This window comes from Notechis scutatus, chromosome Z (assembly GCF_049901735.1).
Source record: "Notechis scutatus isolate UNSWTSFEM ecotype Mainland chromosome Z, rNotScu1.2, whole genome shotgun sequence".
NCBI classification, from domain to species: domain Eukaryota; kingdom Metazoa; phylum Chordata; class Lepidosauria; order Squamata; family Elapidae; genus Notechis; species Notechis scutatus.
Genome location: NC_142025.1, coordinates 11,241,533 through 11,256,324, shown reverse-complemented (window position 1 = coordinate 11,256,324; position 14,792 = coordinate 11,241,533). Strand labels below are relative to the sequence as shown.

At 38.4% G+C, this 14,792-nt stretch overlaps 2 protein-coding genes across 4 annotated transcripts in view; one reads left to right on the top strand and one right to left on the bottom strand.

The window, feature by feature from the left end:
* Window positions 1-708, top strand: part of VIPR2 (vasoactive intestinal peptide receptor 2) — a 149,660-nt gene extending 148,952 nt beyond the window's left edge. The window contains exon 14 of the mRNA XM_087946914.1: window positions 360-708. Coding sequence (XP_087803040.1) covers window positions 360-441 — 82 coding nt within the window. The 3' untranslated portion in view covers window positions 442-708. The remainder of the gene's footprint in view (window positions 1-359) is intronic.
* The window catches only part of DYNC2I1 (dynein 2 intermediate chain 1), a 37,423-nt gene that overhangs the window by 10,659 nt on the left and 11,972 nt on the right, over window positions 1-14,792 (bottom strand). For all 3 annotated transcript variants that reach the window (XM_087946912.1, XM_026680935.2, XM_087946913.1), the window contains 8 exons: window positions 12,819-12,921; window positions 11,603-11,732; window positions 7,217-7,328; window positions 6,651-6,736; window positions 4,225-4,354; window positions 3,289-3,461; window positions 2,747-2,909; window positions 1,490-1,603 (listed from right to left, as the gene is read on the bottom strand). In XM_087946912.1, the coding sequence (XP_087803038.1) occupies window positions 1,490-1,603; window positions 2,747-2,909; window positions 3,289-3,461; window positions 4,225-4,354; window positions 6,651-6,736; window positions 7,217-7,328; window positions 11,603-11,732; window positions 12,819-12,921 (1,011 nt within the window). The remainder of the gene's footprint in view (window positions 1-1,489; window positions 1,604-2,746; window positions 2,910-3,288; window positions 3,462-4,224; window positions 4,355-6,650; window positions 6,737-7,216; window positions 7,329-11,602; window positions 11,733-12,818; window positions 12,922-14,792) is intronic.

Below are 14,792 nucleotides of genomic sequence, written 5' to 3'. Positions count from 1 at the left end.
CTAAGGTTAAAGTTTTTGGGGTTTGGGGAAGAGACTACAGAGTCGGGTAGAGTATTCCAGACATTGACCACTCTATTGCTGAAGTCGTATTTCCTGCAATCAAGTTTGGTGCGGTTAACTTTGAGTTTGTATCTATTGTGTGCTCTTGTGTTGTTATGGTTGAAGCTGAAGTATTCATTGACAGGTAGGACATTGCAATGTACTTCCTGCATTTGGCCATTTTCTTCCAAATCTGAACTACTGGAGTGAGGAGAAAGTTATCTGGCCACAGAAACAGATTTTATCCTCCCTATAAATTCCAACTGAAAGTAGTTGCAACCGTCTGACTCAAGTCTAACTCAGGTCCTTTTTCCTAACAGCTGCAGCAGGATTGTAGTCAGAAGATTCTTTATGGAAGAATGGATAATGAAGGAGCTTTTACAGAGACTGGTACACTGTTGAGCAAATGACTGGAAGGATTAAGAGTGTATTGGCTGATAAGGACTACTTATATAAGAGGAAAATCAGGCCTTCCATAGGAATTTGTAACTGACTAGAGGAATTAAGGTCCAATGGCTGATAAGGTCTCTGCAAAATATATCAGAGCAGGGAGTCCTGCATCAGTTCCAGTGAACAAATCGCTTCAAAAGCTCCACTAAATTTCTATTATGCTTCTGTTATATCTAAGTGGATAATTTGGGATTTCTGGGGTTTTGCACTACACCAAAGTAGAGGTGGACTTTGAATTATGACTGTAATGGAACCTGCTTCTTTTGGTTGTAAGTCATAAAGTGGATCATCATGTGTCCAACCAGATTTTCTGACTTTTTGTGGCAGTTGTTAAGTAGACTACTATGGTTGTTAAGTGAATTCAATGCCCTTAAACTAACCTATTTGCTTTGAGTCAAAAACTAAAAGGAAATGCCCGTTTTCATCAAAAATGTTATAAATCATGGTCGTGCAACCATAGGACGCTGAAAACAGCTGAAAAGGCAGACCGGTTGCCAAGCACTCAAAATGCAGCCATGTGACTGCGGGAAGGGTTGGTTGCCAGAACTTTGGAAGTGGATCAAAAGGTACTTTTGGGGTGGTCCATCATAACTTTGAACAGTCACTAACATGATGTTTGAGAACATAGAAACATGAAACAGTTCCAAACTGGTGTGGAGTCCTGGTGTGTAAATGCCCTTGCTTTCTTAAAGTCATGCAGGTAGGACATGCAACAATACTGATCATATATTAGACTGCTAAATATATATGACACCTTCCCTAATCAAGTATCCTCAAGCCAAAGCAACTGAACATATATCATGCTATAAAACCTCACACATCAAAGTGTAGCATTTTATTCATATGTCCTGTCTCCAAGAGTTCAAGGCCTTTCTCCAACAGCGTAATTTAATTCAGACTGGAATTCCAGTCTGCAGACTGGGATTTCTGGATGATTCAGAATGGAGCAGCTAATCTTTTGAAAGAATATGAGCTGATTTGTACCCAGTACTTTACATACCTTCCTGAACAGAGAGATAGGAGAATCCACAGTTCTGCTCCTTGAAGACAGAGGTGGAAACAGGTTCAATGGTCAATACAGTACAAGCGTGATTTATTGCGGCAAACACTCCATCTGCATTTAAGGAAGAAGCGAAGGTACAATACAATAGTTATTAACTAAGTCCACCCCGCTCAGTCCCAAGCTCAGTGATTTTCAATATTATACCAAACTGGGGTATTCCTGTGTCATTATGGCAGGGCAGGATGTGTGTGTGTATGCGTGCGTGCGTGCGTGCGTGCATGCATGCATGCATACACATGCGTATGCGTGCACATTCAGCCCTTTGGGACGGATGTGACCAAAAGTCAATTTTGAAGGATTCTTGTTCTAACCAACAGTTATTGGATTTCTGTCAGTAAAACGGGAAGTTCTGGGCAAATGAACCTGGCCAGTCCAGATCCTCTTCAAGAATCAACTGCAAAAATGAAGAGATCACCTGGAGTAGATGGTCACAATGGAGTTGCAGCTGCCATGAACCATCAGATAAGGTGTATAAGTCTGTTTCAGCTGATTTACCTTTGTATCCCTTAAACAAAGTTGATACCCACTGGCTGTGTATATATCAATCAGTACATTCTCCCATTCACTAGAATGAAACTCTTAGGTAAATAGTACAGGCAGTCCTCGACTTACAGCCACTCCTTTAGTGACCATTCAAAGTTACAACAGCATTAAAAAAAATGACGTAGGGACCTGTCCTCACACCCACCACCATTGCAGCAACCTTAAGGTAACATAATCAAAATTCAGGCTCTTTGCAACCAGCAGGCATTTATGACGGTTGCAGTGTCCCAGATTAAATGATCACTTTTTGACACTTTCTGACAAGAACTATCAATGGGGGAATCCAGGTCTGCTTAATACCCACATGATTCTTTCATTCATTTAACGCAGGCAGTGATTTACTTAACAATCATAGCAGAAAGGTCATTAAAATCAGGTGCAACTGACTTAACCAATGAAATTGTTAACACTTAACAACAGAAATTCTGGTTCCAACTTATGTGGTCATGAGTTGAGGACTACCTGTAACAGGATTGCTACCTTAATGAACTTAGTTTTCCTCCTCTGGGTCATCCTTTGGCTTAGCTTTTTACTATTTATAATGCCTCTCTTTTTTATGGAAGAAAGAATTAAGAAACTAAGGTGGAGGTGAAAATTATTTCTACAAACACTGCACAATCAAATGTAATTATTCAAGGCACACTAACTAACCAGTAGAAAACGTGGGAGATCTAAACGTCCAATCTGTTTCATTAACTTTCACACACTGGTGCATCCTTGAGTTCTCTCTGAGATCCCACACCAGGACTGAACCGTCAACTGTTCCAGCAAACACCAAAGTAGCTTTATAAGGACTAAAGCAGCAACATGTCACCTACAAGGCAGAAGAACATATCTCAGATTAAAATAATAACGTCTTATTTTTGTAACCATTTATTCTTAACCCATAATCTAATAGATTTGTGTTCAAAAAAATGTGAATGCTTCATCCAGTAGTTGATTCATGATCAATTTGACTCCCTGTGGGTTCCAGTTTTCCCCAGTATGGCATCTATGGGCATTTCTCAATGGCTACATTTCTTCTGGTTTGCAAGGTCCCTTGCCCTATCTGACTTATACATAACACATTTGGTGGCCAAAGTATTTGAGTTTCAGCTTCAGTTTTGTGGGTAAGCAATCTACTTCCCTCAAAGTCATCATTTTAGGAGCGCCTAGAAAAAACTCCCAAAATTTCAAGTTCTGAAGAAGCATACCTGTGATTCACAAAGCAATAATTTCTGAGGACTAGAAGGCTGCCAAACATTCCACACACAAATGATGTATTTGCTATCCAGTGATAGGTCATTGGATGTTTCCGGAAGTCCATGAACTGAAAGCAAAGCCTGTCTCTGAGCCTGTGAGATATGCAGACAGGATATCCTCCGACCTAAAAGGAAGAGTGGGATGAAGCTGTTATTATTTGCATTGTTTGAGGGGGAGGAGAAAAAGCCTAAGTCCAAATGAAGTTAATAGAACAGAATAGAATTTGGTTAACTCAATGCTTTTCTTTCCAGTATAGATTATTGATGTTTGAAGAATGAAAAAAAATCCTTTTTAAACTTTTATCATTCTCCAAAGCTGACTCTTCTGAAGATATTTTTGAGCTCTACGTGCAAAAACTCCCTGGAAATATGAATGAAGGGGAAAAAAGAATAATGCCTAAAAACCAAGCATCAGAATCAGTGTAGTGGTGAAGGCCCCAAGATGTAAACAATGAGACTGTGAGTTCTAGTCTCGCTTTAGCTAAGAAAGCCAACTGGGTAACTTTAGGCCAATCATCAGGATATTCTGAGTTCTAGTCCCGCCTTAACCATGAAGGCTAGCTGACTTTGTGCCAGTCAGTTTCTCTCAGTCCAACTCCAAAACATCAAAATACCATTTATTTTCACACACAGCTAAATTCTGATGGAAACCAAAATGAATTGATATGCTAAGTAGCTGAAAAAGAAGATAAAGAAATTAGGAGCTGAAATGAAAAATATTATTTTATTCATTTATTTACTTCTTTATTTTTTACTATTAAGATTGATAATCTGCCTTAATTGCTTATGGGCTTCCAAGAGTCACCTGGTTAGCTGTGAAAAACTATATGTTGTACTATTTAAGATCTTACATTCTTACATCACAATAGAAAGAAAAAATATTCTTACCATTCAGGAAGGGAAGATTTGTATTTAACTGGAAGCATCTATCGCTAATAGATAAGCTGGATGATCGTGATCTTAGATTCCGCCTGGGCTGTGTGGCTACTTGATCTTCCTCAAGTAAAACTTCGATCACCTTCCAAAAATATTAAAAAGTTGGCAACTTTCTATCACCATTGATTACACAGACTTCCAAGCTAATTATGGCACATAATTGATACAGTAACCCAGTTTCCCAGATGTTTTTAAGAAAGAAAACAGAATCTGTGGAATGCCCATAGTAGTGTTTGGGTTTCTTTGAGCCCACATCCTTGCCTAACAACAGAAAATACTTCATACAAGAGAACCCAAAGGAGAAAAACAAGCATAAGGAAATTGTTTCAAATTATCATTGGGTCACGTATGGTACACCAAGTTAAGTTCAATATTACAATTTTTTAAAATTACCAGAGCCAGTTTGGCATAGTAATTAAGCTGCTGGTCTAGAAACCAGGACACTGAGTTCTAGTCCCACCGGTTGAATGACTTTGGGTCAATCACTAGGAGACTGAGTTCTAGTTCTGCCTTAGGCATGAAAGCCAGCTGGGTAAATTTGGGCCCAACCACTCTATCTCTCAGCCCAGCCTACCGAATAGGATTGTTGCTGTGGGGAAAACAGGAGGAAGGAGTATTAGATGTTTACTGCCTTAAGTTACTTATAAATGTAATAAAGGCAGGATAAAAAATTCTAATAAATGAATAAAATTAGCATATATATATAAGTTTTCGCAGGTACTTACATGTATGGTATTCAGCTTTGTTTGGGTATTTTCCCACGTCATTATAGTTGTGTTTTTCAAGTTGTAGCAACGTTTCGGCAGAATCTCATCTGCCATCATCAGGCTTCTGTACAGTGTTCCTCGGTGAGTCAGACTTTCACAGCCATTTCTGTTTTAAATTTGGTGCTAGCCTATGCTGTGCCAGAATGGTTTTTTCTTCATCCTAATTGGTTGGGAGTCTTGGTCTGTGTTTATTGGTCTTGGAGCTTGCTATGTTCTGCTTGATTGGTGTTTCTAATATCTTCTGTCTGTTTTGTGGCTTTTTTTGTCTTGATTGGCTGGCAACATTGTGTTCCTGTACTGGAGGCTTTTAGTGCAGCTTGGCTCAGAGTAAATGGATGGCTATCATTTATTAGGAAGCTAGGTTTCATCTGGGTGCCTGGTTGTGGTGTGTTTGAGCTGGAGGTATCAGGGGGGATCTGTTTGTACCCAGGTGTTTGCCTGGCTTGTGGTGTGGAGATATTTTTGTTTGAGAGTGCAGGCTTCCAAATAATTGACAGTGTGGTGGAATCATCTCTTCTATTCATGCTTTCAGGTCTTTTTTCAATCTCTATGGCTTCTCTGATAATTCTGTAGCTGGGGTTTTCTATAGTGGCTAGGGTTTTTGGTGCCATTGAAGTCGATGCTATGACCTGTGGCTTTCATGTGTTGGATTAGTGAGGAAGTGTGTTCCAGCTTTTTTACTGCATTTTTGTGTTCATCTAGGCAGGTACTTATTCTTCTATTGGTCTGTCCAATGTATGTGGGAGGGCACGATGCACAGGGGACTTCTTATATGTCTTGGTTTTCCAGGTCAATTTTATCTTTGGGGTTTCTTAGGATAGCTGCTATTTTTCTGTGTGTATTGAAGGCAGTCTTGATGTGATGCCTGTAGTATCTTACTGATTTTTTCTGTAGTACCTCTTATGTAGGGCAGGACAGCTGTTCCATAGGTCTGTTCATCTTCTAGGTCTCCATTATATCTCAGTGTGTTTTTGTGGATCAAGCCAGTGATTTTGCTTTTGTGGAAGCCGTTGGCTGTCAGTACTTTAGTCAGGGTGCATAGTTCAGATGAAACCTAGCTTCCTAATAAATGATAGCCGTCCATTTACTCTGAGCCAAGCTGCACTAAAAGCCTCCAATGCAGGAAACACAATGTTGCCAGCCAATCAAGACAAAAAAAGCTACAAAACAGACAGAAGATATTAGAAACACCAATCAAGTAGAACACAGCAAACTCCAAGACCAATAAACACAGACCAAGACTCCCAACCAATCAGGATGAAGAAAAAACCATTCTGGCACAGCAGTAGGCTAGCCCCAAATTTAAAACAGAAACGGCTGTGAAAGTCTGACTCACAGAGGAACACAATTCAGAAGCCTGATGATGGTGGATGAGATTCTGCCGAAACGTTGCTACAACTTTAAAAGCACAACTATAATGACATGGGAAAATACCCGAACAAATCTGAATACCATACATATAAATACCCGCGAAAATTTAAGAATATATATACACACACACACACACACACACACACACACACACACATATACATACATACACAAAATTAGCTAGTATTATTGATAATTCATAATAATTTTAATAATGAATCATATACATATAAATTATACCTGACAAGCAGATCGTAGAAAGTTTGCTAGTCTCTGGGAATCAATCTTTGGTGTAATGGCAGTTACATCGTAGCTGCTTTTGGGACCTAAAATGAGACATGAAGTTGTAAAGAGAAAACGAAGAACTGTATCTGCTTACTTGGTAATTTTCACACCGTTTTACCAATGCTGGAGAAAATAGTGACAGAAATGTAGAATATCCAATGCTTGGAGATCCTCTAAGAGTTTCAACAGAATTCTCATCGGCCTGCCTACTTACCCAAGTCTTAAACTAACGAATATTAAGGCAAAAAAAATGGTTAGCTTAAGACTTTTTTTTTTTAACAAGGGGACAATAAGCTTCCACTAGAGATTCATCATGTCCACTAGTTGCAATGTCAAACAAACATCTTGTTTACATGTGTTCCTCAGTTTGGTGATTATGTTTGAGCTCTAATTTTGTTTTAAACAGATTTTTTCCCCTTCTTTAACTGTCCTGGAAAAGTTTTACTACAAATGTGGGCCACAAATGTTGGCTAGAATAAATCAAGGTAAAAGAAATTTAAACATCATTATTTTTTAATCACCTCCAGATACAAGGGCGGTTTCTCCAGGATGCTGTGTCCACTTTTCTTGAGTTTCTATTTCGTCTGTCTGAATACCTCTGTCCAGATTATCCTCGTTCCACTGCACATAAGCCTAAAATAAAAATTGAAATTACTGGCAAAAAAAATTCTGTCATATCTGATTAGCTGTATTTATTATTCCATTTTATTTTATTTAATAGACAAAAATTTGGTTACTATAATGTGTTATTATCCACAGATAAAACATTAAGAAGACACAATTAATATGTTTCTTTAAGATAACACATGAGCAGGAATATTAATATTGTACACAATTATTTATTGTTGAAATGAAAAATTAATGTCTGGAATTAAGGAGAAATTAACATGTTAATTTTGACTTCTGTCATGCTGATGCCTGGATGATGCTGGCAGGACTGGAATGAATGGCTTTTTATTATTTTTGTATTCTATTTTTATGCTGCCTTTTTGCATATACTTAAGGTGGCCTCGTTTTCTCTAGGAAAGCTAAATAGAAGCTGCTGGCTAACAAGGGCTTATCATATGAGAATTATTTTGTAACATCTAAAGAAATATTTACATAAGTTCTTGTATTTTTTACTATTATTAAAGCATAACAGAAAGTGGCAAAATCGATCACACATTTCACTTTTTGACATATATATATATATATACACACACACACACACACACACACACATATACATATACATATACATATATATACATAAATACATACACACATACATGCAGGTTTTGGCGTGTTCAGGTCTTTTCCCATGTAAAATTGAGAGTATCTTCGCCAAGATACTCTCAATCTTACATAGGAAAAGACCCGAACACACCAAAACCTGCATACCTACACCCATGAAAATCTACAAAAACACGCACACACAGACACAGACACACACACACACAGACACACACACACACACACACACACACATATATATACAGAATACAGAAGCCTGATGATGGCAGATGAGATTCTGCTGAAACGTTGCTACAACTTTAAAAGAACTACAATGACATGGGAAAATACCTGAACCAAGCCGAACACCATACATGTAAGTACCCAAAACTTAAGAAAACATATATATTTATATATATATATATATATATATATATATATATATATATATATATATATATATATATATATATATATATATATATATAATTTTAATTCCCACAAGCTTCCAATTGAAATTCCACACCAACACAGCAGCCACCAAACGCATCCTAAAAAGGACAGAATCGGCCCTAATTAGAAATGAACTCCACACAAAAAGATTTCTCCTAGACCAAATCAACAAAGATCTCCTCACACTTCACCTCAGACTCAGCAACAAGATTCACCCCTTACTTTGGGACAAATCCAAACAACTCGCTGTCTGGAGAGCCGAAACACAGACCACCCTCAAGACAGACACACACACCAACAAACTCAGAAAACTACAACGCCAGAAACCAACTCCTCCCCCCTCACAGCCACACATGAAACAAACAGTGCACAACATCTCAGACAAGATCCTCACCGAAGCCGAAACCAAGGTCCTTTCAAAAGGATTCAACTTTGCTGTCGCTCCCAAACACATCCCCACAGAAACCATCATATGAGGAGTTGAAACCAGCCTGACCAAAACCAACCCTGATGATGCTAATAGAATCAGACTCGAAATCACCAACATCCTCTGCACTAGCAAACCACCCAAAAGCAACTTATCCAAAGAAGAACAAACTGCACTACTTAACCTGAAAGAAGACACCAGCATAATAATCCTACCAGCAGACAAGGGCAACGCGACAGTGGTTTTGAACACATCTGACTACCAAACCAAGTTAACCAACCTACTCCAAGACCCCACATACAAACCCCTAAACACAGACCCCACCACCTACCTAGAAAAAACCACCAGATCCAAAATAAAAGCCTCCCCCATCAGTGAAGAAATCCAGCAAAGAATCATACCCAGAGAGAAATCATCCAGATGCCCTAAGCTTTATGGTCTCCCCAAGATACACAAAGAAGGAACCCCACTTAGACCAATAGTCAGCTCCATAGGCTCACCTCTTCAAAACCTAGCCAAATTTCTCACCAAACAACTACAGCCCTATGCAGAATCCATCAACTCACATGTAAAAAACTCATTCTAGTTCATGGAGATCATAAAGAAACAAAACTTACAACCCAGCGACCTACTAGTGAGCTCCGATGTCATATCCCTCTTCACCCAAGTGCCAATAAAAGAAGCCTTGACAGCCATCCAAAACAAATACAACCCCCCCAAGCACATCCTAGATCTGACCAACCACTGTCTATCCAATACATACTTTACCTACAACGGACAAAAATACAAACAAATAGAAGGAGCATCCATGGGATCACCCCTCTCACCTGTCATCACAAACCTCTACATGGAACACTACACAAGCTCTAGAAAAATATGATCACAAACCCAAACTCTGGCTCAGATACGTAGATGACACCTTCATAATCTGGCCACACGGGAAAGAAAAACTGAACAACTTCCTCACACACCTCAACAGCCTACACCCCAAAATACAATTCACCATGGAAACAGAAGCTAACAATCAACTTCCCTTCCTAGATGTCTTGGTATACAAAAAACCCAATGGCTCCCTAGGACACACCATCTACCAGAAGAAAACACATACAAACCGCTATCTACACGCATTCTCACACCACCACCCAGCACAGATCAATTCCGTAGCCGAGACACTCAGCTCCAGAACAAAATGCTTAGCCGACGAACAACACCTTAAAACCGAACTACACACTCTCACCAACGTACTAACAGCCAATGGATTCCAAAGAAAGAAGATTACCCACCTAATCCAAAAAAGAAACCCCAACCAAAATCCAAGACAGAGAACAAGAGAACGGCAAAGCCCTCCTCCCATATATAAAAGGCACTACAGACAAAATCAGCAAGATCCTCCAAAAACACAACATTAAAACAGCATTCTGCACAAACAGAAAAATATCCACCATCCTAAGAAACCCTAAAGACAAAATCAAGTTAGAAAACCAAGGAGTATACGAAATCCCTTGCACTGCCTGTCCCTCCACATACATTGGACAAACTAACAGAAGAATAAGTGCACGCATTGAAGAACATAAGAACTCAATCAAAAAAGAAGAACCGACCTCTTCCCTGGTCCAACACCTTAAAGCCACAGGACATGAGATTGACTTTAAAAATACCAGAACTATCGCCAAAACCGAACACTTCAACAACAGAATAATCAAAGAAGCCATAGAGATAGAAAAACGCCCACACAGCATGAATAAATGAGATGACACCTCCCGCCTACCAGCCATTTGGAAACCCGCCCTCATGAACAGACGAGTACCTAACATGAAGAATGACACCAGAGCCACACCCATGAGGGCCACACAAGATGCCACCACCACACTTCCACATAGAAAGCAGACTCACACCCACACAGAAGATGAGACACAACCACGGACCAGAAGCCGCACTGCAGCTGCATCACTACCCACTTCAAATCCCTCCGAGCCATACATGAAGTGAACTGACACCCACCATGAAGATGCGGCACGACCACGAACTCGAAGCCAAACAGCAGGATCACAGCTCACCAGCTCAAATCCCCCAGCAACTAAGACTAACCTGAGCACAACCAAGCCCCCACCTGAACAGAACATGCCTCCAGCCAATCAGAACACGGCCAACCCCCAACCAATCAGAACACAGCCAAACCCCCAACCAATGAGAACACACCCCCACCCAATCAGAACACAGCCAAGCCCCCACCCAATCAAGTCACACCCCACTAGCAGTTAAAAGGAAGAAGCAGCTGCAAGCTCACATCACTCTGAGAAGCACAAAGCCGAAGACACAAGCCTGAAGATGATGAATGAGACTTCATCGAAACGTTGCCTAGATACTTCCAATCTTACGCGGGAGAAAACCCGAATAACCAAAGATCCACATACAAATACCCGCAAGAACCTCAGAAAACATATATATATATATATATATATACACACACACATACATACATATATGCATACATACACACAGACAGATAGACTCTGAAATCTTGCAAAATCCTTTTTGTCAGAGTTGCCTATACAATAAAAATGGATGGAGTTTACATTGTGTCATTGCTGCACCATCTTGACTTTTATAACCACGCTCTGTGTTTACCAGTTGCCAGATTTATTCCCAGCTGTGACCTACAACTCTTGAATTGTACTGCTATTTTTCTCTTATTTTGTCATCTCATAACCTCATTGTCCCCTTAATTCGCCTTTAAAATCTGTTGATCTGAACACCTTTTAATAAAATAAAATGGAATAAATGTGAATAATTGGGGTATTATTTTATTTCATACCTGTTTGGTGTTTATTTTCCCAAAGTTTCGAATGTACATATCATATTCATTTACTGGAGGCAAATCCAACAAACAGAAGCTGACTGAAAAATCCAGGTCAATGAGACGAAGAAGTTCAAAGCTACGTTTCCTTGAAAAATATGTCACAAGACAGCAAAATGTCTATTAAACAGAAATAAACTTTCACTGGTTAGAAATATTCTCTCTCTGAAAGTAAGAAGCATACAGCATCAAGGCATCTATACCAAAAATGTTTCATGTTGGGTTATAATAATCCACTATACTTTTGACATCAAATGAAAATGTTGACTTGATTATATATTTTCTGGATATAAAATGTTTCCTTTCTAAGTGCTTTCTATGTCTTTCAGAGTATTCTTATAATTATGCCATTTCACACACTTTACAGAGAGCGATTTGAGTTTGCATATCCACAGAGCAGATGTGTGCAATGTTTGTCACATTAATGCTTAATATTTAAGGCAAGTTTGTGTGTGCATAAGATGTGTGTATAAACAATATTTTTATATGATATATACAGTGGTTCTATAGTACTTTTGCAATAAAAAGTCATAGCTAATATTCCTGAATATTAGACGTTGCAATGGACTAATAATAGATACACATTGTAGAAGGGAAACTGTGTAACAATATGGGCAACAGAAGATAGTCCAAAATAACTAATTAGAAAAGAAAAACCTGATGTATTTTTCACTTCTAAAATAGATTTTGAAATAGTAGAACAGAGTTGGAAGGGACCTTGGGGGGGTCTTCTAGTCCAACCCCCTACTCAGGCAGGAAATTCTATGTCACAGCCCAACATAGTCCGAGAAATGACTGATGGTGAAATGAAGATGTGCAAGAATCGCTTAGATACAGTTTTGTCTCTTAGCAGGGGATTCCCAAAGCAAATAAGGAAAGGAAACAGCAGCAAAAATTCACTGAACTAGGAAATAATACAGTTTTCTCTATACACACAGTGGCTTGGAAAAAAATTATTGTGTCATTAAATCCCAGAACCTTGAAAACATTCCTTTATTTTGACTCGTTTAGATAGGCTGCATGCAATCAATTTGGATACAGTGTATATGACAAAATACTTTATTGAACTTTGTCCAATGTACAACAATTGTAATGTTACAAAAACGAATCAAGATGTCACACACAACCAAACTCCCAATAGTTACAGGTAGTGATCTATATTAATGCCACCTACTTCTGTTGATTGGCAATTTTTCTGATATTTTGCCGTTGTTGGGCCATTTGGAAATCAATGAATTTTCCAGATGTGGGACACTGAGCCAGTGAAACTTGCTTTTCTGTAACATAACAACACATGAATATACTACATACTGTTGTGTATTAGATTAATTTACTATTGCACATTATCTCCATTAAATGGCTTGTGCTTTTGTTAAAAGGGATATACCATATAAACTCACAAATAAATGCAGCTAAAAATTGGATTTCTCTTCTCTGCAGAGGCTTCTCCAAGAGTATTTAAGGTAACGCTTTTTAAAAATACCTGCCTTTCCCATATGCATTTGCAGAGAAGCTTATCCACAGATAATTGACTTGAATTTTTACCCAAAATAAAATGAAAAATGTGGGTTGGGTTATCTGCTGGTGTTTTTTTTTTCATGGTATTTTGGTTAAAAAATTGAGGGTTAGGTTATGCACATACAGGCTTATATGCATCTACAGATAATAAATCAAAATAAATAAAATGTTAAATTAGATTGAATAAATCTAGTATGTGGGTGTTACATTTATTATATGAAAAAACCTAACTATGCTTTGTTAAGTTAGGATCAGTTCATGTCTGTAAAGCAGAGTTTGTTACAGCCCAACTGGTCTAAATACTTACAAATTGGCAAGTGTGGAATCTTTCAACCTATATTCTTTTAGCCTAATCTGATCCATGTTATGCTGTTTTCCCCATGCTGGGCATTACTTAATATAAAACATGTAATGCTATGACTCTAGTCCAGAGTTTCTCAACCTTGGCAATTTGAAGATGTACATACTTCAACTCTCAGAATTCCCAGCCAACATGGCTAGCTAAGGAATTTTTGGAGTTGAAAGTCCACGTTTTCAAGTTGCCAAGGCTGAGAAACACTGTTCTAAGCTAAATAAAAGCAAGACCCTACAATGTTGTGGAAGACAAAGGAAAAAGAACAGACATTAAGACCTGTGAGATTTATCAGGAGAACACAATAGGAAGAACCAGGATATAGAACAGCAGCCTAAGTAGAGTCATGGCAGCAATTTCACCTGCTTATCAATAGGCTAATTTAGGAAACTATTTGGGTATTAAATAGAGAAACCAGAATTCATAGGAATCAAGGCTTTGATGCATGTTGCCCACAACTTCATTTCTTTAATAGGTAAAGGACCCTTCTCTACAAGCTCTTGCTAAAAATTTACGAGTCCTAGTATTCACATGAGCCTGTTCTACTGAAAGTGGTAATAGGCTTATATGTCTTTAAAAAATAATAACCAATATAGAATATGACTCACCAAAATGAAGTAATTGACTAATTAAATAGCTAAATAAATAATATTGTGATTGGTGTTGAAATCTGGCTATCATTATAAGAACAACTAATCCAGCCAGCAACTTATTTATCATTCTTTTCATTTATAAGGAGAGGCCATAGCATTATATTATGTTTCTTCCTCAAACCTGAATCTTCAACTGAAAATATTCTGAATTGACCCTGTATGAAAAAGTTATCTGAGAACCAATGAAAGGGAACCAATGAAACCAATTTCGGGCCAGTCACTCTCTCTTAGTCAATCCCACCTCACAGGGTTGTTATATTAAGAGATGCCAGGTTAAATCTTGGATGTGCGGCAAGCATACATCCTACCAAGGTCTTGAGTGCACAGAACACCAAGTTACTGCTGAATCTTAATTTTCAATGGAATGGCCAAAGAAATTTAAAGTATTTGGGAAATGATGACATCAACTTTGTTCAATCAATGGAAAGGGAATTTTAAGCTTTTGTCGTCCCCTTAGCCTCTCTTTTGGGCTACCTCACAAAAGCCAACATGGTTCTCAGAAATTCTCGGAAACTTCTGTTTTAAACAGTGCAGTCTTAGTTCCTCTTTGCTGAGAATGTTTTACAAACAGCAGCAATAAATAAGTAGAAGTAAATAAATAGTTTCTACCTTAAACTATTACCTA